At 38.6% G+C, this 23,637-nt stretch overlaps 2 protein-coding genes across 2 annotated transcripts in view; one reads left to right on the top strand and one right to left on the bottom strand.

The window, feature by feature from the left end:
* Window positions 1-826, bottom strand: part of LOC112316500 (glyceraldehyde-3-phosphate dehydrogenase-like) — a 94,766-nt gene extending 93,940 nt beyond the window's left edge. Inside the window, 1 exon segment of the mRNA XM_045182513.3 lies at window positions 577-826. Coding sequence (XP_045038448.3) covers window positions 577-826 — 250 coding nt within the window.
* PPM1E (protein phosphatase, Mg2+/Mn2+ dependent 1E) overlaps window positions 1-23,637 on the top strand; it is a 135,525-nt gene that overhangs the window by 102,964 nt on the left and 8,924 nt on the right. The window contains exons 2-6 of the mRNA XM_053911571.2: window positions 5,416-5,534; window positions 12,590-12,789; window positions 15,648-15,836; window positions 18,453-18,596; window positions 18,810-18,903. Coding sequence (XP_053767546.1) covers window positions 5,416-5,534; window positions 12,590-12,789; window positions 15,648-15,836; window positions 18,453-18,596; window positions 18,810-18,903 — 746 coding nt within the window. The remainder of the gene's footprint in view (window positions 1-5,415; window positions 5,535-12,589; window positions 12,790-15,647; window positions 15,837-18,452; window positions 18,597-18,809; window positions 18,904-23,637) is intronic.

The following is a 23,637-nucleotide window of genomic DNA, read 5'->3' as shown; positions in this document are numbered from 1 at the left end:
AAAGAATGAAATCTTGCCACTTGCAACAACATGGATGACCTGGAGGGTATTAGGCTAAGTGAAATAAGTCAGACAAAGACAAATTTCATAATATTTCACTTAAATGTGGAATCTAAAAAAGAAAGGAACAAACAAAACAAACGAACGTGTAGATACGGAGAACAAATTAATGGTTGCCAGTTGGGAAGAAGTTGGGGGTGAAGGGTGAAAATACTGACAGGTATTAGTAAGTACAAATTTCCAGTTACAAAAATAGTCACTGTGATACAAGTACCTCACGTGTAATATGGTCAATAATATTGTAATAACTATGTATGTGTCAGATGGTTTCTAGACTTATCTGAGTGATCACTCTGTAAGGTATAAAAATGTCTAATTGCTATGTTGTATACCTGAAACTAATACAGTATTGTATGTCAACTGTAATTAGAAAATAATTAAATAAAGAAACCTAGAAAAATCTATAGGTAACAAAGACCCATATATAATAAATGCCTGTATCCACTAATCATGATAATGATTTGGGTAGTTCCCATAATGATTGTATCAGTCTGTTTGACCTGCAATTCAAATTACCATAGACCGGATGGTTTATAAACAATAGCAATTTATTTCTCACAGTTCCGTAGGCTGCAGTGTCCAAGATCAAGGTGCTGGCAGATTTGCTGTCTGGTGATGATGTGCTTTGTGGTTCACAGATGACTGTTTTCTCCTTGTTGTCCTCACGTGGTTTAAGGGGCGAGAGCACTCTTATAAGGGAATGGCAGCGATCCCATTCATGGGGGCCCAACCTTCGTGACCTGTAATGGCTGTTCAAAGGTCCCATCTCCAGTTACCAGCATATTCGGGATTAGAATCTCAAAATATGAATTGGAGGAAGGGGGACATAAACTTTCAGTTCACAACAGTGATTTAACATCTGCTTCATCCTGAAATAATGCTCCCAGATATACTGTATGGCTTTTTAAATGTCTAATTTGGAAAAAGACTGATTTAAAATAAAACAAAATAAAATAATTTATATAAACATTGACAAGTACTGAACTGGTGAAGGTCATTAGAATGCAGTTGTATTTTTGTAATTCAAAATCTTCCAAGCATATTTTGGGCTGTGGTTATTTTTGAAATAGAATTGAAGAGTCAAGATTGACCTACCCAGAGAAATATTTTGAGGATAAAGGTGACACTAGCCAATGTGAGCAGCAGGGAAGAACAGTCAGAATATTCATGAATTTGAGTTTTATGTATTATCTTGTATGTGTCTGAAGAACATATATTGTTACTTTAAAATAAAATCTGTGCCTTGTTTACAGAGTTTAGTTTATGAAACTTAATAGAGTCTGGACTTTTGCTTTATGATATATAACATCAAGAAAGCCATACACAGAAATTCAAATACACATGCATGTATTCATTAACATAACTACCTTTCATAAAGTGGAATGTTTATGTGACTAAACTTAAAAATTAAAATTAAATGGACCCCTATTAATGATACTTCAGCATTGTTCAGAGGGAGTCATACATATAGTTTATATGTGAGGTAGACATAAACTAGACAAGGATTTTATTTTTATCTATGAGTATATAAAGTCTGCACTTTGACATCTAAAACAAACAAGAAAGTAACAAGTTGGCATAAAAACACATTTCCTCTTGTTGTCAGGACATGAATTACTTGAAGATAGGAATGATAAGCACCTTAGATACATTTAACAAATAGCAAAGGCTCATTTTTGGACTGTATTTGAGGGACCTGGCTAGATTAATCTGACTTCAAAAGAGCCAGTGCCCCAAAATGACACACACTGCAAAAGTTAAAAAAAAAACTTCTAATCATACTCCAGCAATGTTCTCAATATATTAACATTTGTGACCCCAGTTCTCCAAATTGCCATGAGTATTGGCCCTTCTCTGGTATTTGCTATGTAATACATTTGCCTAACTTTAAAACCTTCTGTATCATGATCATCCAAGCATTGAATGAGAAATGATGAAAAAAAGCAGTTTGCTATGTTATTATCATGTTATTCACTCCTGGTAATTCTCTTGAAAATGACAAGCTTTAATGATAAGCTGTTATTTGAGTTGTATCAAATTTTCTCTGATGTGACTATGTTTTAAAATATATTTGCAATTCTGACTTTTTAGAAATAATCACTTTCAATTCAGAGTCAAAACCACAAGAACTTATTCTGCTGATAGCTTTCTGACATGTAGGAATAGCTGATGTGGGTGCAGCATCTAGCTTGATGTTTTATATCTAGCTATTAGTCAGCTAATCTTCCTCCCTACTTCACTGAAAATATTTTCATTCTGTCTGACAAAAGGTAAAAAATTGCATTAACTGTGACTAAAAATGTATTGTAGGTGACACATTGATGAGACTAATGGTTCTTTCCTTATTCTTGAAAAGTTTTCATAGTCTTACCTTTGGTGAACCTAGATCCAGATAGTTGAATAATTACACAGAAGAGATCCTTTTTTTGTTTCTGCCCAAGAGAGAGGTGTAGGTAGATACACTTTGCCTCCTCATACAACCAAAAGAAGGACAGCAACAATTTAAAAACAAAAACAATCACAACTGCCAGAAAATCAAACTGTGTGGAAGTCCAACAACCAAGGAGTTAAAGAAGAAACATTCACCCAGACAGGTAGGAGGGGCAGAGACAGGCAGCAGGGTTGGAGAGGGCTCAAGGCAAGGCAGTGGCTGGAAGACTGGGCAGTCCCACATTTGTGTGCAGATTAAACTGGGAGGAACAACTGGGGAGCGAGACAGACCACCCAAACTAGGGTTCCAGTGCAGGGAAATAAAGCCTCAAAACCTCTGACTGTAAAAACCTATGGGAGTTGTGGCAGTAGGAGAAACTCACAGCCTCACAGGAGAGCTCATTGGAGAGACTCACAGGGTCCTAGAATTTACACAAACCCACCCACCCAGGAATTAGCATTAGAAGGGCCCAATGGGTAGTGGAGAAAGTGACTGAAAGTCAGCCAGGAGCCAAGCAAGATGCATTGTTCCCTCTGTGACCCCTCCCCCCCCACAGTGCCACAACCCAGTGACATGGGTTGCCCCACCCTGGTGAATAACTAAGGCTCCCCACTTTACTATGTAACAGCTGCATGGAGACCAGAAAAAAAAAAAAAGGCCCAAATGAAAGAACAGATCAAAGCTCCAAAAACAGAACTAAGCAATGAAGAGATAGCCAACCTATCACATGCAGAATTCAAAATATTGGTAATCAGGATGCTCACAGAAATGGCTGAGTATGGTCACAAAATAGTGGAAGAAGTAAAGGCTATGCAAAGTGAAATAAAGGAAAATGTACAGGGAACCAACAGTGACAGTTAGGGAACTGAGACTCAAATCAACGATTTGGACCAGAAGGAAGAAATAAACATTCAGCCAGAACAGGATGAAGAAACAAGAATTCAAAAAAATGAGGAGAGGCTTAGGATCCTCTGGGACTTTAAACGTTCCAACATCTGAATCATAGGCGCCAGAAGGAGAAGAGGAAGAGCAAGAAAGTAAAAACTTATTTGAAAAAATAATGAAGGAGTACTTCCCCAATCTGGCAAAGGAAATAGACTTCCAGAAAGTCCAGGGAGCTCAGAGAGTCCCAAAGAAGTTGGACCCAAGGAAGCACACACCCAAGGCACATCATAATCACATTGCCTGAGAATGAAGATAAAGAGAAAATTTTAAAAGCAAGAGAAAAGGAGAGAGTTACCTACAGTGGAGTTCCATAATCCTATCAGCTGATTTCTCAAAAGAAACCTTGCAGGCAAGAAGAGGCTGGAAAGAAGTATTCCAAATCATGAAAGCCAAGGACCTACATCCAAGATTACTCTGTCCAGCAAAGCTATCATTTAGAATGGAAGGGCAGATAAAGTGCTTCCCAGATAAGGTCAAGTTAAAGGAGTTCATCATCACCAAGCCTTTACTATATGAAATGTTAAAGGGACTTATCTAAGAAAAAGATGATCAAAAATATGAACAGTAAAATGACGACAAACTCACAACTATCAGCAACTGAACCAACCAACCAAACAACACCCCCCCCAAACCAAAAACAAACTAAGCAAACAACTAGAACAGGAACAGAATCGCAGAAATGGAGATCACATGGAGGGTTATCAGTGGGGAGGGTGAGAGGGGAGAATTGCGGAAAAGGTACAGGGAATAAGAAGCCTAAATGGCAGGTGCAGAATAGACAGGGGGAGGTTAAGAATGGTATGGGAAATGGAGAAGCCAAAGAACTTACATGTATGATCAATGGATATGAACTAAGAGGAGGGGAATGCTGGTGGGAGGGGGGTGCAGGGCCAAAGGGAATAAAGGGGGGGAATGGGACAAGTGTAATAGCATAACCCATAAAATATATTTTAAAATATCCTTTAAAAAAAACCCCGGGGAAACAAAAGTACAATAAAGGTTTTCAGATAATTTTAAATGTTTTAAAACAAACCAATGGACCAAGTAAATGTTATACCATTAGTATAAAGTCCACTTAGACAAAATATTTGGATGTGTTCAGTTTTTCATAGTAAAATGTGATTGAAAGGTAAAGACAAGCAATGCTGACAAAGAATTCCAGTGTATGAAGGAAAATACATCTCACCCGGATTACAGCAGTTTCCTTATTGATCACTCTCCTTCATTCTTGCTTACTTCCAATTTCCTTTGCCAGAGCAAAGCAATATTTTAATTAGTATTACCTTAATAATATTTAATATTTGAAGTAATATTTTAATGAATGTAATTCTCTTGCTCACAATCTTCAGTGACTTCCCATTGCATTTTGTGGAAAATCCAGATTCGTTACCATGGTCTAAAAGGTACATGTAACTGATCTCTGCCTGTTCCTCTGACCACATTCTCTGCCATTTTTCCCCTTACGCACTATACTTCATCTTCTCTGGGCTTCTTTCAGTTCCTCAAACATACCAAACGCTCAGAAAGGGTCTGTCTGTACACATGCTGTTTCCTCTGCCTGGAGTATTCTTTCCAAAATTCCCACCTCAACATAACTGAAGCTTTCTCATCCTTAAAGTTAGGGCATTCCTGACCATTCTAAATAGGTACTCCCTCTCTTACTCTCTTTCACTGTATCCTTTATAAAACTTGTCCCAATTTTAAGTTATATCTTATTTGTCTACTTATTATATGTCTCTCTATTTGGACTGTATGCTCCACTAGGTCAGGGGCTATTTCTGTATTATTCACCAGTATATACACTCAGTGCACAGGCAGAGTGCGGGGCTCATAATATGTACTCAAATGAATATGTGTTGAATACTGTTTAAAGGTACAGTTTTCTTTTGAGGTAATAAATCAATAAGCAATTATTAATAATGTTGAATGTATTACTTTTTAATTCTTACTGAAATAGCCTTTTATTTTTCTCTTTTCAGTAATTGCCCTTCCTTTTTGGCTGCTGCTTTAGCCAGAGCCACATCAGATGAAGTCCTTCAGAGTGATCTTTCTGCACATTACATCCCAAAGGAAACAGATAGCACGGAAGGGACTGTGGGTGAGTACCATTCTACATTATTTGTTTGAAAAGATTAAAATCTTCTCCTGTGTCGTGCTCCACAGAAAACATCTGCCAAATACTAACTCTAATTGTGATCACCTACTGATTAACTGTAGAGTGGCAGAGAGAGGAAAAAATGCAAAACATTTCTTTTTTCAAGCTAATAACAGGAGGAAAAGACAGAAAGCAACAGGTATATTTTGAAAATATGTCAAGATAATTAGAGAAAGATATCATAAAAGGATATTATCATTAATATCTAGACAAATGGGAAGAGTAAAGTGAGAAATGCGAAGACAACAGAAAAGATGAGTGAGGGAGAGGAGAGTTTGCGCAAAACCTATTTAAAATTTTAGCTTACCTTTAAGACTCCAAGTAAAAAAAAAGTCAGATATAAAAATTCAGGAAACCTCATTAATTATACTAAATTTTATATATATACAGCCCTTTATGGTAGCAATGCAAAATGTGATTTAATTGCATGGATCATTGTACTGCTTTTTTTCCAGGCAAATTATGAGACTTTATTTATTAAAGAAGGCATATTTATTAATGTATTAGACTTATACATATTTGACAGTTTCTAAAGACATACTGATTTTTATAAAAATTAGGGAATTACTAAAAATTGTTAAGGAATTTTAATACTTCATTCTATTGTTTTGAGCATTTGCCTTTAAACATGGTACGTAAGGAGCAGAGCATACATTAATGAATCAGAGTGGCTAGATTCCAGAGAATCTGAGGCAGGTATAACAGTAAACATTCCTGTTCTTCCTTTATCTCTCTAGATTGTTTTTTAAAAGATTTTATTTATTTATTTTTAGAGAGAGGGGAAGGGAAGGAGAAAGAGAGGGAGAGAAACATCAATGTGTGGTTGCCTCTCGCGCATCCCCTATTGGGGACCTGGCCTGCAACCCAGGCATGTGCCCTGACTGGTAATCGAACTGGCAACCCTTTGGTTCGCAGGCCCAATCCACTGAGTTTGGTGCTCAGTCCACTGAGCTACACCAGCCAGGGTTCTCTAGATCATTTTTGACAGAGAATTGGTAAAGAGGGAATTCCTCTGCTTGTTTTTATTGAGAGCAATTGATTCACTTGGAACCAGATTATTCCAGAGGCAAGTCAGTTGTAATTCCTGCTACAAAGCAACAAAGCATTGGTCTTTCCCCTGGTCCTGATGCATGAAGTTAAAGTCCTCTAATGACAAGGGAAGGGAGATTAAATTCTGCTTCATTGCAGCCAGGCTGACTCAGCTCCAGCTCAGTACAGTGACATTAAAAGGAATTACTCATGAGAGTAATTCCCCTAACTGGTATGGCTCAGTGAGCTGGGCATCATCCCACAAACTGAAAGGTCACTGGTTCGATTCCTGGTCAGGGCACATACCTGGGTTGCAGGCCAGGTCCTCAGTTGGAGTGTGAGAGGCAACCAATCAATATTTCAAGCATCAATGTTTCTCTCCCTCTCTTTTTCCCTCCCTTCCTTGATCTATCTATCAATCAATCAATCAATAAAAAAAATCTATCTTTTAAAAAAAGTGAAGGAAGCTGCCAAATTGTTAAAAAAAAAAATTTACGAGTAATTTACAGCTGTTAGGGAGTACACTACTACTTTGAACAATTTTCTCTTTCTCACACTCTTTTTAATTTTATTTTCTATTTCAAGCAGCAATTATTTAAATACTAATTTTCTATACCATTCTCTGCAGAAGAAGAACACTTAAAGTAGCAAGATTGAAGTGTTGCCCTACATGCCTACTTTGAAAGAATTTTCTGACACCCCTCCCCCGTGAGATAGCAAAAGTGAAATGAAGGTTTTGGTTTTTTATTTTGGTGGGTATTATTGATCATTCTGATTTTATATCTTTCCAAGAAATTATAATAATTCAAGACTATTTGCATGTCTTTAATCTGTTTAACCCACAGGTGGCAAACACAAGGCCCGACCTTGTTGTATCCTGCCCAGCACCTTGTTTCTACCCAGCAGCAGTGCCGAGCTCTTGCTTAACTGTTAAGGAGTAGTTACATTTATACAGTCCTAAAGTTACACTCGGCCCTTTGAAGGCAACGGCGAGGCAGATGTGGCCCCCGGTGAAAATGAGTCTGATACCCCTGGTTTAACCCAGATCACTCAATGTGAACTGCGCTGAGGAGAACCTCTGTAGGGCATGTAGTATTTCTCCATAGATCAGAGTGAGAAATGAACACACTGAATAAGGCCTGCTGTTACTGGCTTAAAGGCCTTGAAGTCCCCACTGAAATGCCTTTTGTCTTTAAAAAAAAATCTCACCAAACCATTATTATAGGAAATGTTAAAGGGACTTATTTAAGAAATGAAGATCAAAACTATGAACAACAAAATGGCAATAAATACATTCTTGTCAACAATGGTATCTAGAAAACAAACTAAGCAAAGAAAAACAGAGACAGAATCATGGATATGGGGAGCGTTTTGATGGTTGCTGGATGGGAGGAGGATATAGGGGAATGGGTGAAGAGGTGAGGGGTTAAGAAGTACAATTACATGGTCACAGAATAGCCACAGGGATGTAAACTACAGTATGGGAAATGGAGTAACCAAAGAACTCATGGCATGATCCATGGACATGATAAATGGTAGGGGAATTGCCTGAGGGGGTGGAGGTACTGGGTGGAGGAGGGCAAAGGGGAAGAACTGGGACAACTGTAATAGCATAATCAATAAAATATAATTTAAAAAATCTTTAAAGTTCTCATGTTTCTATCATCCCTAAGAGGTTTGCTAAACAACCTTGTGTATCTGTTGGTACAGATTTAGTTTAGATGTAATGCCTGTCCAGACAACCTAAAATCAATTTGAAATATCCCAGTATAAAAATTAGAAACAAGAAGGGGGAAATGATCACTAATACAGAGGAAATTAAAAGAATTATTAAAATATTGTGTGAATAAATTTGAAAACCTGGGTACTTTCTAGAAAAATACTAATTAACAAATTTTACCTAACAAAAAAGACATCGGGAAGATTGTTAAGGAGCTAGCTATCTTTGCAAAAGAAAAAAGAGTAGGTGATTGTCCAGGTGAACAATTTCAAATGATCAAAGATAGATAATTCCAGTGCTTTTTAAAATAAATTATTTAATTTTATTAAAAAGGAAAAATTTTTTTACAGCATAACAGTGATACCAAAACTTAGACCAGTGGTCTGAGACAAAATTTAAAAAGGAAATGAGAGATCAATCTTAGTAACCAATATTAAATATAGTAAGTAAAATATTGGTAACATTGAATATAACAGTTAATTCATTTGATGAGTGTTTTATTGAGAGCCTATAATATACTTAGCACTGTGCTGGCAAAATAGCAGTGAGCAACATAATTTATATGTTAATAGCCAAAAAAACCAGATAATCTGTAAAAGATGCCCAAAGAAGCATTTGATAAAATTCAGTATCTCCTCCTTTTTAAAAGATAGTTAATAAAGTAGAACCAGATGGATACATCTTGGAAATTGTAGAAAAGAATCTGGCTCACACCAAAATCTAGCATTTATGTTTAATGTATGTATATACTCCAGAATATTTTGGTTGCCATGTGGCCACTAACACACTCACACTGGCTTCAGCAAAACAAAATGTATTGGCTACCCTTCAGGGTAAGGGCCACACAGCTAGATTTAAGGCTTCACATAATGTCATCAGAACCTGGCATTGCTCCAACTCTCAGCTGTACTCTCTTTCGTTTTGATTTTATTTTCAGGCTCCATGCAGTGTCAAGACAGCTATTAGGAGCACCAGGTCTCCATCTGCCCAGGTTCAAATCAAGCAGGAAAATAAGTGTAATTTTCCTCAGTTGCTCTTCTGTAAGTCACAAGATTTACTCTAACCAGCTCAGCTTGGATTAATTTCCCATTCCTGAACCAATCATGGGCACAGGGATCTGATTTTCTAATTGCCTGGATCTCCAGATGCACATGGACTGTGAATACGGAAGGAATGTTCCTGGTTAAAAGGGGAATGTTTTCTGGGTGGCAAATAACACATTAAAGCAAAGTTCAGACTCAAAATAGCAAATAATGAGGAATAAATTCATTAAGAAATACGAAGGACCTATGTTAAAACTCTATTGAGCAATATAAAAAAGGATTTAAATTAGTGAAACCATATAGCTTGTTGCTGGAGAGATTCAGTATGAAAAAAATGTCATTTTCTCCCAAATAACTTTACCAATTCAATATGATCCCAAACACAATGGCAACCGATTTCTTCCCTAACAGTTGTCAAAATAATTAGGAAGTTCATCTAGAAGAATAAACACGTCAAAGCAAAGTGACATCTTTTAAAATTAAGGATAGTATGCCCTGGCTGGTGTGGCTCAGTGGGTTGAGCGCCAGCCTGCAAACCAAAAGGTCGCCTGTTCGATTCCCAGTCAGGGCACATGCCTGGGTTGCGGGCCAGGTCCCCAGTAGGGGGCGTGTGAGAGGCAACCAGTCAATGTGCATGTTGATGTTTCTCTCTCTCTCTCTCTCTCTCCTTCTCCCTCCCTTCCCCTCTCTCTAAAAATAAACAAAATCTTTAAATAAAATAAAATTAAGGATAATAGGTAGGAAAACTAGTCCACATGATATTATTATGTATAAAGTTGCAGTAATTTTAAAAGAATGGAACCACTGTAGAAATAGATGGAAAGGTCAGTGGAGCAGAATAGGTGATCAAGAAGCATACAAATACTTTAACATGTTAGTGATTATATAATTTTTATAAGTTTGCATGTTCATTTTTTCCATAAACATCTACCAGAACCCTGCTATGTGCTAGGTACTATACTATGACTAATTTCTATCTGCAGTCTAATTCAGGAAATGCAGAGCATGGGTGCTAGAGTCAGATCTATCTGGGCTTGGGAACAGTTTTCTCTGATTGTGAAGTGTTCTGGAAACATAGAATGTAGCAAATACCCCCAAAATACTACCTGTCGTTAGAGGCTGTGGTAAGAGCTTTAAAAGATGTAAACAAACAGTAGTGGGAAGATAAAGGAAGGACTAACTGGGAGGGGTAATGGGCAGTTCTAGTGTTTTACTAAATGTTAGCAGAAGCTGGTATTGCGCCCCCTAACCAGTTTAATCTGTCTACACCAGCACGGTCCAGCAGACAGCACAGTGATGAAAATGTTCTCTACCTGTGTTGTTCAGTGCGGTGGCCACTGGCTATATGTACTTACTGAGCACCTGAAATATTGCTGATATGACAAAAATACTGAATTTTAAATTTTATTTAATTTTAATTAAGTAGCCACATGTAGCTAGGAAGCTACTGTATTGGACAATCCAGGTCTATATGATAAGAGTAATATATAAATCAAAGAATGATATGATGGTTTATATTATAATCTGGGAATGTGGTAACTATCATGATAGTTAATATCAGTTATTTGTTTCACCCAACTCTATTTTCCTTCAAAGTTTCTGAATTCGTTTATCGTTCTGCCATCCTCTATTGTGACTGAGTCAAATACACACCAAATGCAAGGTCCAGATGGGTTGGAGTAATACAAACAGGTAATTTCTGGCTGAAAGGGACAATCTCTGGCAACTGGTACTTAAAAAATAGAGATTGGAGTTGCTTAAACCAATCAAAATGTTGGGTTGTCTCTTGACCTCAGTTTTCCCCTTATACATATCTCCTCAGGTTTTATGTATTCTTTGAAATTCTTTTCTTTCCAATGTGCCCTTTTTTAGTTATATAAAAATGTCAGTGGGACAAAGCCACAAAACATGGTTTACCACCCTGTATTATGTTAAGGCGAAAAAATGCAACAAAAACCTTGAGGTCAGTTTCTGAACATTTTAAAAAGAAATTTGAATGAGAAAATGTAACTGTAGTCACAGATTTAGGCAATGGCAGGGCAAGGGATATAAAACGAGACCCTTAAGTTCCCAGGCCATCGTAAGAACACACAGTGCCTCTTCTCGGGGACCTGTGTTGTGGACTGCAGGAGGCACGCGTAGCATCGCCCATCTGGTGCACATTTTCTCAGGCTGTCAAGCTATATCTGACTTAGCAATTGAGAGTACCAATTTTTTTTTTTTTTAAACCTAGGATGTAGGAAGAACCTCTACAACACTGGCCCGAAAAAACCTAATCTCCCTTTGGTTATTTCAGTAGCTGCGACTTGAATAGAAGACAACTGGAGTGGAGATGATAGGAGACAATCTGGGCAATAGTATTCAGTGTTGCTTAAGAGGCTTTCTTTCCCATCTGTCCACACACTGAGGGATGCAAGTCAGCCTCAGAAGTCAGTTAGTCGGCGCCAATGAATAGGTCAAATAGTAGACTTAATAGTCTAGGGTAAAGTATCCTCTGATTGCTCTTTTTATCTATCCAAGGTTATGCACGTAGACAGAATTTGAGTACTTTTTCCTTAGAGAAATAGAAAGCTTTGTTAACCTGTTGGCTAAACTATTTAAGCTATTGCCTAAAGCTGTAACTTAAAAATACATCAAATAACAAAAATTTACTTCCAAATTATAATCAGTTAAGGAGAGAAAAGTTAGGTAACTGGGAGGAGGTAAAGAGGCTGGGAAGAGGGAGACCAAGACAAATGGTAAGTAAGGTAAACTCTTCCGATTCTTGTAGTTTGTAAATAAATCATCTGTTGCTCATAGGCCTTTCATGTTCCAGTTAGCTGGATAACCACTGTTCAGTGATTCTTCGAGGCTCTCCAGATGGTAACCATGGCTGCTGACCAAAGTGCACCAGGGCCTTGCACTCGAGAGCAGTGTCCGGAACACTGGTGTGGGCTAGAAAAAATCCAGCCTGGGCAAAGAGCCAGCCCTGACCAGAGGTTTTCTCCTCGTGACATAAGGATTATCTTAGTGCAGCTGCTGGCTGACTTTCTACTAGGTTGTCATTTTCTCCCTTCAGAAGCAACATTTCATTTCTCTTGAGAAGGAGGAATTTCTTCTATTGAGGAGTTGGACTAATGTGACCTACTTCTGTCTTTTATCAGTCAGGCAAGAGAAAAGCAGTTTTATAAGGCTCTTCATTGGGGGTTTCTCTGTTTCTTTCACAGAGATTGAGACAGTGAAATTGGCCCGTTCTGTCTTCAGCAAGCTACACGAGATTTGCTGCAGCTGGGTGAAAGACTTCCCTCTCCGCAGGAGACCCCAGCTTTATTATGAGACGTCAATCCATGCGATCAAAAACATGCGCAGGAAAATGGAGGACAAACACGTCTGCATTCCCGACTTTAATATGCTCTTCAACCTAGAGGTAAAGGGCGCTTCTGAAGTCAATGAGACTTGAGAAAAATACCTTCACAGTCCTGTTTTCTAACAACTAATGTACTATCTCTGGTAGGTTGGAATAGAACTAAAGGCAAAATGACACAAATTTGCTTGCATTAGACAATAGGAAAGGAACTTTTTTTTTTTGAATAGGTGACACATTCATGTGGTTTAGAATAGGAACATAAAACCTTTCTTATCTTTGTCAAACACTCAGCTCCCCTCCATGAAGGCAAGGGAATTACCAGTTTCTTGTGTAATGTTACAGAGCTATTCTATAAACATACAAGTAAAAAAGAAAACTGTTATATCGCAATAAAGCTGTTTTTTTTAAAGAAAACTGTTTGATAGTATAATCAAGCGGTGTTTATTAAGTTCCCACATTACTGTGTTGCTAAAGCAGCATAAAACATAAACATAAAAGAAAGAATTTGAGACAGTTTTTTGATTTCATGTGATTTTTTGTTTTAAATCTTGGTTTCTGAGATAGGAAAGTAGCTGGAATTCCATTTCCAGAATCACTGTGACTGACAAATGGGATCATATGAGCCTTGTCAACTTAATAACCATGTTCTTATTAGATTCCTCTTCTCTTTTTATGAAGTGTATTATGTTCATGCAAACGGAGGTAGGTTTGTTTCCTTTGCCTGTCACTTGCCTCTTTCCTACACTCAAGTCCTAACTTAGAAACTACAGTGCAGCAATTTCTACAAAGCACGGTATTTTCTGCATTTAGCAGTTCAGTTTAAAGTTTAGCCGTCAAGGCCTGATAAGCAGTGATGGTGGGTTGGCAATCGGCACTTAGCTTACAAGACAGATCTGGTATGTCTTTGTTTCCAGATGCTACCCTGCCCATGCAGATGCAGCCCACAGGATGTTTGGCTTGGCCTGTTTGATACAACACTGTTAGTAATAATAAAAAATGGGGAATGATTTAAATTACTACATATAGGCAATGTTAACTATGATCTGCTCATAAGATGCATAGTACATATCCATTGAAAGTTATATCTTTGAGAATACTTAATGACATGGTAGAAATGCTAATGACATGATTAATGATAAAAAGCAGGATATAAAATTCTGTGTTTAGTATGATCTAATTTTATTGAAAAATGTATATGTATAGAAAAAAAGGTTATCTGTGGATGGTGGAATTAGAGATATTTATTTACTTCTTTACACTTCCTTTATCAGGCCATATAAATGTATACCATCTTTATAATAGGAAAAACATCAGGGTTTTTTTTCTTCTAAATTTAAGAAGCTATACTAATTATTTAAGAGATCCATTTGGCTCCTCTGCTTCTTCTGATGCTACACTAAGAGTCTCCCCCCATTGGTCTCAAATTGTTTAGTTATATTCTCATGTCCCAATAAAAGTATTCTTGCCCCTACCCCTTGGTGATAATCCCACAACAGCTCACTTCTCATTTAAAAACTGCTTATAGATGCTGTTTTTTGATTTTACCCTTATCCTGCCAATTGAGTTGTTTAAAAATGACTACTTCTTTTCAGTACAGGTAGAAATTCTATATGTCAGGAATGTTTTTCTAGATAGTTCTGTTTAGTGAATCTTCAGTGGCATTACAGATGGTGTTCATTAGATCGCCAAATTAACTAGTTGTAATGTCTGTAGTAGATACAGACTTCATAATGTTACCATTATTATGTGGACATTTGTATGTGGGACTTTTATAAATGCAGTATACCCTTTAAAAGAATTTTTCCAAATTACAAATATACATGTTGTTTTGGTAGTCCTTCCAAATCCCCACGATAGAGCAACTCATCCCTTCCTAACAGATGGGAAAACAAGCCCAAGAAAATTATATGATTGAATTTGTATACTTGTTATGTTAGAATGACAGGACCTGGACTCACCCAGGCTCCTAGAGCACAGGACCGTGAAACACTTACAAATGAAAATCATTACATACTGTTGCCTGCAGGGAGTCCCGGATGTAGAGGTCAGTGAGTTACAGATCTCCCAAGCAAGCTAGATCTGAGATTTAAACACTTGAGTTTAAGAAGCAAACTACTTAATGGTTTTGATGTCATCTTGTGATTAGGCTTCCTTGGTCAGGACGGAGCACAGGTTCGGAAGCCTTTCCTCTGGCACTTATTTTAGCACTTCCAGCAGTGGGTGGGTGGGCAGGCGGGCAAGGAAGAGGGAAGCTGAATCTTGAATTAGGGGACAAGGTAAAGTGTTACAGGGCATTTGGACAAATGTTGTGGTTCAAGCTTTGCCAACTAGTTTAGACTGTTATTTATGGTGAGATTTCATGTGACCATGAATGATTTATTAGGGAGATTTTATAATTTAGAAGTATGTATATGCTATCATTATCTCTTTATTTTAAACGACATAATATAATTGGCCTTGTTGTGTGCTGGAAGGCCAATTACTTTCTATTGTTCTTAGTTTCTAATTTTATGATTAAAATGCTTTTCTTTTTGGAAAAGAACTTAATCCAGAACAGCTTTTGTTCAATTCCTCCTCATACCTTCTCTTTCCTTCGTCTCCCCTCAAAATTGTAATAGCAATTTTGAAGCAAATGCATGTGGGTGGTTTCCATGGTGCAAGACAACAACTTTCAGAGAGAGGGCACTTCAGTCTGAGCTAATGAGGCGTGATGTGCTCCAGTGCGCTGATGTAAACACAGATGCCCTAGTACTGCAGGTATTTTAGCAGTCGATCGGCCATGTCAGAAAAGGGAAAGATTGGGTCTCATTATCTGGTGACAAATGCAGTCGAGGGGGATGGACTACAGTGCAGGGGATTGGCTCACTGAATCATGCTGCACCTAACTCCCTTCACTGTTTCTGGGTTTCTTTTGACAGGACCAGGAAGAACAAGCTTACTTTGCAGTGTTTGATGGCCACGGAGGAGTGGATGCTGCCATTTATGCCTCCGTCCACCTGCATGTTAACTTGGTACGCCAGGAGATGTTCCTCCATGATCCTGCTGAGGCCTTGTGCCGGGCCTTCCGGGTCACTGATGAGCGGTTTGTGCAGAAAGCAGCCAGGGAGGTACGCCTTTTTCTCATAAATTCCAGTCATTACTGCACTAGCTGAGCTCAACTTGGTCTGTGGTTAAAGGGATATTTGGATTTTCTCTTTTGGGACAGGCATTATTATTATCCTCACCCAAGGCTATACTTACTGGTTTTTAGAGAGAGGGGAAAGGAGGGAGAGAGGGAGAGAAACCTTGGTGCAAGAGAGAAACATCAATCACTTGCCTTCTTATACACACCCTGACTGGGGACTGAATCCCCAGCCCAGTCCTGGGCCCTGACCAGGAATCATACCTACGACCTTTCGGTTTACAGACAATGTTCCAACTAGCTGGGCCCCACCAGCCAGGGCAGGGATTATCGAGAGTTCTTTTCCAAACTTTGCTCTTGACCTACAGTACTGGATTCTTTAGAAGTAGTAATTCTGTCTTCAGGAAGTTTTTAGTGGGGTGCTATGATGTACTGTACAGAAACTCCCAAGCTCTGATTTTCTAGAAAGGTTGTCCATTGCTGGATTTGGCAGGTGAGTTTTGTCTCTCTTACTCACTGTTGCCTGCCAGGTTCACACAAGGACCATCTCTCTAAGCAGACTTGCTGATAAAATCTGGATATGGTGATTAAAACAATGGTCTAAAAAAACCAAGCTGGGATTACTCCCATACATTTAGTTCTAAATGGGTTGGCAGTGATTTGCTGTGTATTTCTTGAGGGAAAATTTTGCTTGGAGACTGTGAATCCTTAGATGATCCTTGCACTGACTTTTCTCTTAACAGGAAGAAAAGCCAGAGCTCATGTCCTAATTTCTTAAGGTTAATCAGACTTGAGGTTTTTACTCTGAAAGAATGACAGGGACTCTATATTAAGATCTAAAAGTAAACATTTTAATCTAATTATGAGTCTTGTTATTGGTACATAATTAATTAAGGTACTTTATATTCATTTCTAACTGGGAGCCAATAGAAGAACTTTTACTTTTTAAACGTAATTATAGTACTGTATACACACCAGATTCCTGCCCTATGACCTAAACATTAACTCTTTTCAAAATGGACTTGGAGAGAACAGGGTAGTCATTTAATCCATTTCTTTGATCTCATAGTTATGCTGTGTGGCAGTAGTGGGTCCTGGAATTAATGAAGCAGTAGTTTAGAACCATTTGGTATTAGGCAAAATATTCTGTATTTCCCCACCTGCACCCCAGGGTTAGATTAATATGTAAATCTACCAACAGCAACAACCAAGGTCTACATGTGGAGGTGTGGGGCTAGAAACCAAAATACAGTGCTGACCTCAGACCTTCCTGGGCTCTTGAGAACCAGCACTGCTGGCGGTCTGCCTAGAGCTGCTGGCTGTCATCCTTCTGACTGAGGAGAAGACCTGGCCCCTGAGAAGTGATCTGTAACCACCGACGTGGAAACTAAGAGAATCACTCGCCGCCTTCAGCCTCTATTCTATCCCTTTTCCTCTGTGTCCTCCAAAGTATGGCTTTTTTTCTGACCATATTCACCTTATTTGCTTTGCCAGTGATCCTAGAGTCTCTCGGTCCTGCCAGTAGTTCTCTTGAATAATTTAGATTTGTCTCAACAGTTGCTTTTCTCCTTTTTGGGCTTCCGTGTGCTGCTAACTGCTGGGAAGAAAGTAGCTATTCCTGTTGTGAAGCAGCCCTGCCTCCTGTTCTCTCCAGGGCATATGCACTGAAGTGTCTTTATCATGTGTTCCAGGGGGCTGAGTTTTTGAACAGTCTGTGTGGGAAGATATTTTATTGGTGGGTGAGGATTTATAACAAACTTTCCCTATATAAGGAAATGAGAAGTTGTTTTTCTCATTGGTTACAAGGGGCCTTTTACCACCCATGACGCACTGGTTCTAATTTAGGCCAAGTCCTTAGTAACAGAAAGTCATGCTCATTTGGTGGTGACTCATGTCAGATGGAGATGTCATTTTAGTAGAGTACTATCAAGAGTATTAAGTACAGGGGTACTGAGCCATTGCAGAGAAATTCCAGGCTGTTAGTTCTTTATGCAGTGTTCCAAAAGGCCCCTGAAATTATTGTTTGTTTTAAGGTATAAGCATCTTAGCACTCATCCAGGGATTCTGTGTTCTCATCTCTTGGCTCTGTCTTACTGTCCAGCGTACGGGAGCATCTGTGTGTCAGTCAGATGCTTTATGTGTTGTTCTGTACAGCGAGGACTGTCCCCCCAAACATACAGTAGTAGGAGGTCAGTAACAAAACAGAGACCACAATAGGGCACTCTTTACTCGTAGGGTTGATACAGCACTGAGCTAGAAGGAAAAAGAAGTTTATTTCTCTTTTGTTTACTAATCAGATCCCTGCCGCTGGACAAGTCATATGACCTGCCACAGTTTTCTTACCTGCACATAGAATGGAAAGAGTCATCCCTGCCTTGCATAGCCTGGATCAAATGGATCTGTGTGTGTGCACATAAATACATACATGCACATAAACATGGGAAATCCAAATTTAGACATAGGAATTGCTGTTTGTGAAATTGAGTTATTAATAATCTAGCTCCCAACTGGAAGGTCTGTATCAACTTATAAATTGCTTCTCAATGAGATTTTGATATCTGCCTATTTTTACTGACTCTGGTTTTATTTAAACAATTTTCAGAGCTTAAGATGTGGGACCACAGGAGTGGTGACTTTTATCAGAGGCAACATGCTGCATGTGGCCTGGGTGGGCGACTCCCAGGTTATGCTTGTGAGAAAGGGCCAAGCTGTTGAACTGATGAAGCCACACAAACCAGACAGAGAGGTAAGTATGGTCTGTTCCACAAAGGCAATTAATTAAGTTTCACTTAATTACCATAATTATCACCATTATCTCAGCAACCATGCTCACCTTTCAAAAGAGAAATAAAGAGAACCTTTCCAGGAAGCTGATGAGTATTGTATCTGTTTACTGTTAAGGTAGATGAATAAATTCTGAATCTAATTATTTGCTTCTTTTTACTGCACTGCTGTTTAGGATGAAAAGCAGCGAATTGAGGCCCTTGGAGGTTGTGTAGTCTGGTTTGGTGCCTGGAGAGTGAATGGAAGTCTGTCAGTCTCCAGAGCTATTGGTAGGAAAAACTAATTAACTTTTGTTTCTCTAAACTGTCCTCTTCTGGCTCATTATCTTATATTAACTCTGATGCAAGGGAACCTGAGATGATAATTTATATTTTCAGTGTGCTTATTATTATTTAAAATAAGAGTCAGATGATGCCTCTTTTAATTATTTTATTTAATTAACCTACTCATTTATATCCTTAAGTTCTATTAAAAGGGAACTATATTAAGAAGTGCTAAACTTACTGGTTTTTACCCTTTTTTAAATTTAAATATTTTTTAAAATTTATTTTTAGAGAGAGGGGGAGGGAGAGAGGGAGAAACAGTGATGTTCGAAAGAAACATTGATCACACGCCCAAACCGGGGACCTATCTTGCAAGCCAGGCATGTGCCCTGACTGGGAATTGAACTGGTGACCTTTTGGTTTGTGGGACAATGCCCAACCTACTGAGCCATACCAATCAGGGCAAGTTCCTTTCCTTTCCTTTTCCCTTTCCCTTCCCTTTCCTTTCCTTCTCTCTCTTTCTTTCTTTTTTTTAAATCAAAGCCTTTAATCTTTAGTACACAAATCTGCTTAAAACCACAGCGATCCTCATTCTATTTTGTGTCAGACTGAATTTAAATCAGTATTTTCCAGAGAATGGAAGCTTTTGCCCATATTTTACCTTGCTTCTATATCTTTGTCATTTATTATGAATTCTAAAATGATATAAACAGAACAAATCCATGGAAAAAAATTGTGATTTTTAGATAAAAATAATTTTCTGTATGAGGAATGTAATAATTTGCTGGACAACCCTGGGGTTTCAAAGAGTCTGGTCCCTGGGACCTAAGTTCTTCAAAAGAAGGGGAATGTCAATAAAACTGTCTAAAAACTAGGAACAGCTAAGTTGATTGGACAAAATGCAAGGGATTAAGTTCAAAGAACTGAGCTATAGTCTAGTTTCTGTTTTCACTTCGGTGTCTGGGTTTATTATTTTAGGTTTCATGCCTTAGCTCCATTTTCGGTTTCTCTTTTTTTTTTTTAAAGAATAAATCCATGTGTCTGTATGGGTAATACGCATTGTGCACATATACCACAGTTCTCAGTCGCTGCCTCTGGAAGAAAGAAAGCACTTTGACACAGGGATAACATGGATACATGGAATTCACCTCTGATCCTCACATTTTGCTTATCATTACCAGAAAATTCCAGAACATTAACAAAATCTCAAAGGACTGATTCAGTTTCGTCATGGGTGTGAGGTCCTCCCAATCTTGGGGAAGGTGCTGGCAAGCTGTGAAGTGGCCCAAATATGAGCAGCAGAAGGGTGAAAAAGAGAAAAATTCTGCAAATACCTCCTGAAAAACTGAAAGTTGGCTTTATCGTATGACTGATGGGGTTCTTGGTTACTCTGGAATAAGACCAAATAGGGGAAATTTCTCATTTCTAAAACATCCCCCATATAGAATTATTTTTTGACAACTCCAACCAAATACCTCTTCCTCTTGATCTTCCTGTCAGTGTCAGGGTATTGAGAGTGATCTTTAATGCCTGTTATAGAACCAGCTTTACTAAGGATACTTGCCTTTTCTTGTTTCTAAAAATATAACACAAGGGGAAATTGATGCAGGGGAAGAATGTCCTTGAATAAGTAACAATCTAAGAGAGAATAATGCAGACTTCAGAGAAGTGACTTTTTAGTTGGATGTGGAAGATGGTATTCAGGGAGAAATTCTAGGTACAGAGGAATATAACTTCATGCACATCTGAAAAGGCAAGTACAGGAGGCTGGGGGAGAGGTGGGAGTGGTAAGAGGTAAGTGCTGGTGCCACATTGTGAAGGGGCTAAGTAGTCTGGGCTTTACCAGGTGATAAGCAGAGGGGCCCACATGGTCAGGTTTGTATTTATAAGATATTTGTAGTAATGGTTTGGAGACAGACTAGAAAGCCTAGATGAGTGATCATTGAGGAGGCTATTAATACAGTTTGTTACAGAGATGAGGCAGCTAAAAAGGGATACAGAGAAGGGTATAAATTGATGGGACAACAATGAGTTTGTGGAAAAAGAGGAAAGCTAACTTCCAGGTTTCTGACTTGTGACCAGGTTCCAGGTGATTGAGAAGATGATAAAGTATTTGTAATAAAGCAGCAGCAATATGGGGGGTGGGGAGGAGGGCAGATAATGAGTTCCTTTTGGACATATTTTATAGTCTAGGTACCTGTGGGATGTCTTGGAAGAGATGATTTATATGCAGCTGGAAAGATAGATGTGGAGCTTACTTAGTAGAGTTCTGAGTTGGAGATAGAGATAGGGGACCTCATCCATTCTGGCACTAATGTTAGCAACCTATAAAGTATATATATAAAGTGTGTGTGTGTATATATATATATAAAGTGTGTGTGTGTATATATATATATAATTTTTAAAAAATTAATTAAACTGGGCATGGGTGATAGTGCCCAAGAAGAATACGTAGTGTGAAAAGAGTAGAATAACATAAGAAGTTGTGTCCTCTGGGTTTGTACTTGATCTGCCACTTTACAAGCTGTGGGCCTTGGGCAATTCACTTAACTTCTCTGTCTGTGTCTGGTGTGAACAGTACCTACTCATGGAGTTTCTGTATTAAGTGGCACAATACATGCACCACACTCAGAACCGTCTGAAACAGTCTTAGCACACAGTGATCGTTAGTGATATTATTAAGTGAAGGAGCCAGTGAAGAAAATAAGAGGGGATCAGAGTTATAGAAGTGGGGTACCACAGATGCTAGGGGAAGAGGGTTTCTAGGAGTAAGTAGTCAACAGGATATCCTGCAGTAGAGGTCAAGTGAGAAGGATTAAAAAAAGGCCTGGAATTTTGAAAATAGGAAATACAGCATGTCCTCCAATAATGTTTTGTTCAGTTATTTCGTTGTAACATTGATGAGATGCTTTGGGAACTTAACTCTTGTTTGTATCAGTTAGCCTGTGGTAAGTGGTTTTGTTATATGTCATTTCACTCAAAGTTGCAGAACCTATTGACAACATTGAGAACTTATTATAATTGGTTAATATTGTTTTAACCCTCACCCATGGATATGTTGATATTTTGTGGGGGAGGAGAAACATTGATTGGTTGTCTCCTGTACACTCCCCAACTGGGGATCCAACCCGCAACCTCAGTATGTGCCTTGACCGGGAATTGTACATGCAGTGCCTTGGTGTACGGGACGATGCCCCAGTCAACTGAGCCACCTGGCCAGGGCTATAATTGGTAACATTTGAAAGGAGTGTTTTGGGTCAGTAGGTATGAAAACCGGAAAACAATCAGATGAGAGAAAATGAGCAATAACATAAAGCAACATGTGTAGATTTGGTTTCTTGGACAATTTGGTGGTGAAGAGAAACGGTGTAGGGACTTGAAGTTAAAGCTGATTTGGGAAAGGGTTGCTTTTATTGTTTTTAGGGTGAGATTTTTAGATCAGACCATGTTTTTAGGATAAAAGAAGAGAGCAAGTAGAAATTGAAGATGGGAGAGAGAGAAGCCAGAGTCCTAGAGAGACAGAGGGAAATGGTAGCTGATATGGGTGAACCTCTACAGAATAAAAGAAGAAGAAATAGGGATGGGTGGAGGGGAATTGAGGGAATTCAAGCCTGACAGACTTAACTTTCTTTGAAGTAGGAAATTAGGCCATCTACCCAATCCAGTAGTTTAATACGAAGAGGGAGTTGAAAAATGAGAGATTTGGAAAGCTCATGGAATAGAGGGCTAAATAGAGACAAGAAGAAGGGCTCCTAAGCAGAGTTGAACTCAGGAAAAAATGACTCTTGAAGCTTCAAAATGAAAAGCTTTTAAACTGTGTCTCCCCATGAGCCCTTCCGATTTATGATCGGAAGCTGACAGAAGCACCAAGTTTCCTGGCATACGGAGAGAGGAGGGTGAAGACAAAAGGATGTTGCCATTTCCACCGCGAAATGGATAATCATGCCCTCCTACCAAATTTGGGGGCGAAATGTCATGAATTTGACATGACACAGTAGAGCAGGTGAAAAGCCAGGATTCTGGCAGCATTTCCTCTGTGCAAATCTTTGTATGTTCTGTTCTAAACTAACAGTTGCAGTAGCCTTTTAATTGAAGCACTAAAACAAGATTTTTGAGAACACTATGACTCAGATCACGTTTATTTTTAGAGCTGGAATTCAGAAAATAATGATGATGATAATACTGTCAGGTGGAAGAACGAGTGGGGGAATTTGTGAAGCGGATTGGTGGAGGGCACTGAATCCCGTGATTGGGAGTTTTAATGAGCTTTAACAGGCTGATGTCTTTAATCAAAACCATGCTTGAAGAAGATGGTTCCAGCTACTGTATGAACAAGATGGTTTCTTATTTCATAGATAAACTAATGCAGGTACATCCATCACTTATTGTTCCCTCAGTCAGAAAGTTCAGTTTTAGTGGAGAGGAAAGGATAGTCGTTGATGAGGGTTTTGACCAGTGCTAGGGTTCGCACCCGGGCAGTCTGACTCCAGTGCTGGCCTCCTTGAACCACTGGGCTGTACGTCACTATTTTACAAGTGATAAAATGCATTTTGTAAATTCTTAAAAACTACTGCTTACTGATTAATTATGATACCCTAGTCTAGGAATTACTGCTTAATAATGTGTTTTTATGTAAAGAAATGAGTATCCCTTGTTGTAGTAATAAGCTATTTGGTTACTCAATAGGCTGAGGACCCTTTTGCTAGTTTCTCTCCAAATACCTACAAGAAAATAAAGGAC

This window comes from Desmodus rotundus, chromosome 9, assembly GCF_022682495.2.
Source record: "Desmodus rotundus isolate HL8 chromosome 9, HLdesRot8A.1, whole genome shotgun sequence".
In the NCBI taxonomy this organism is placed as follows: domain Eukaryota; kingdom Metazoa; phylum Chordata; class Mammalia; order Chiroptera; family Phyllostomidae; genus Desmodus; species Desmodus rotundus.
This window is presented reverse-complemented; position numbering and strand designations above follow the sequence as displayed.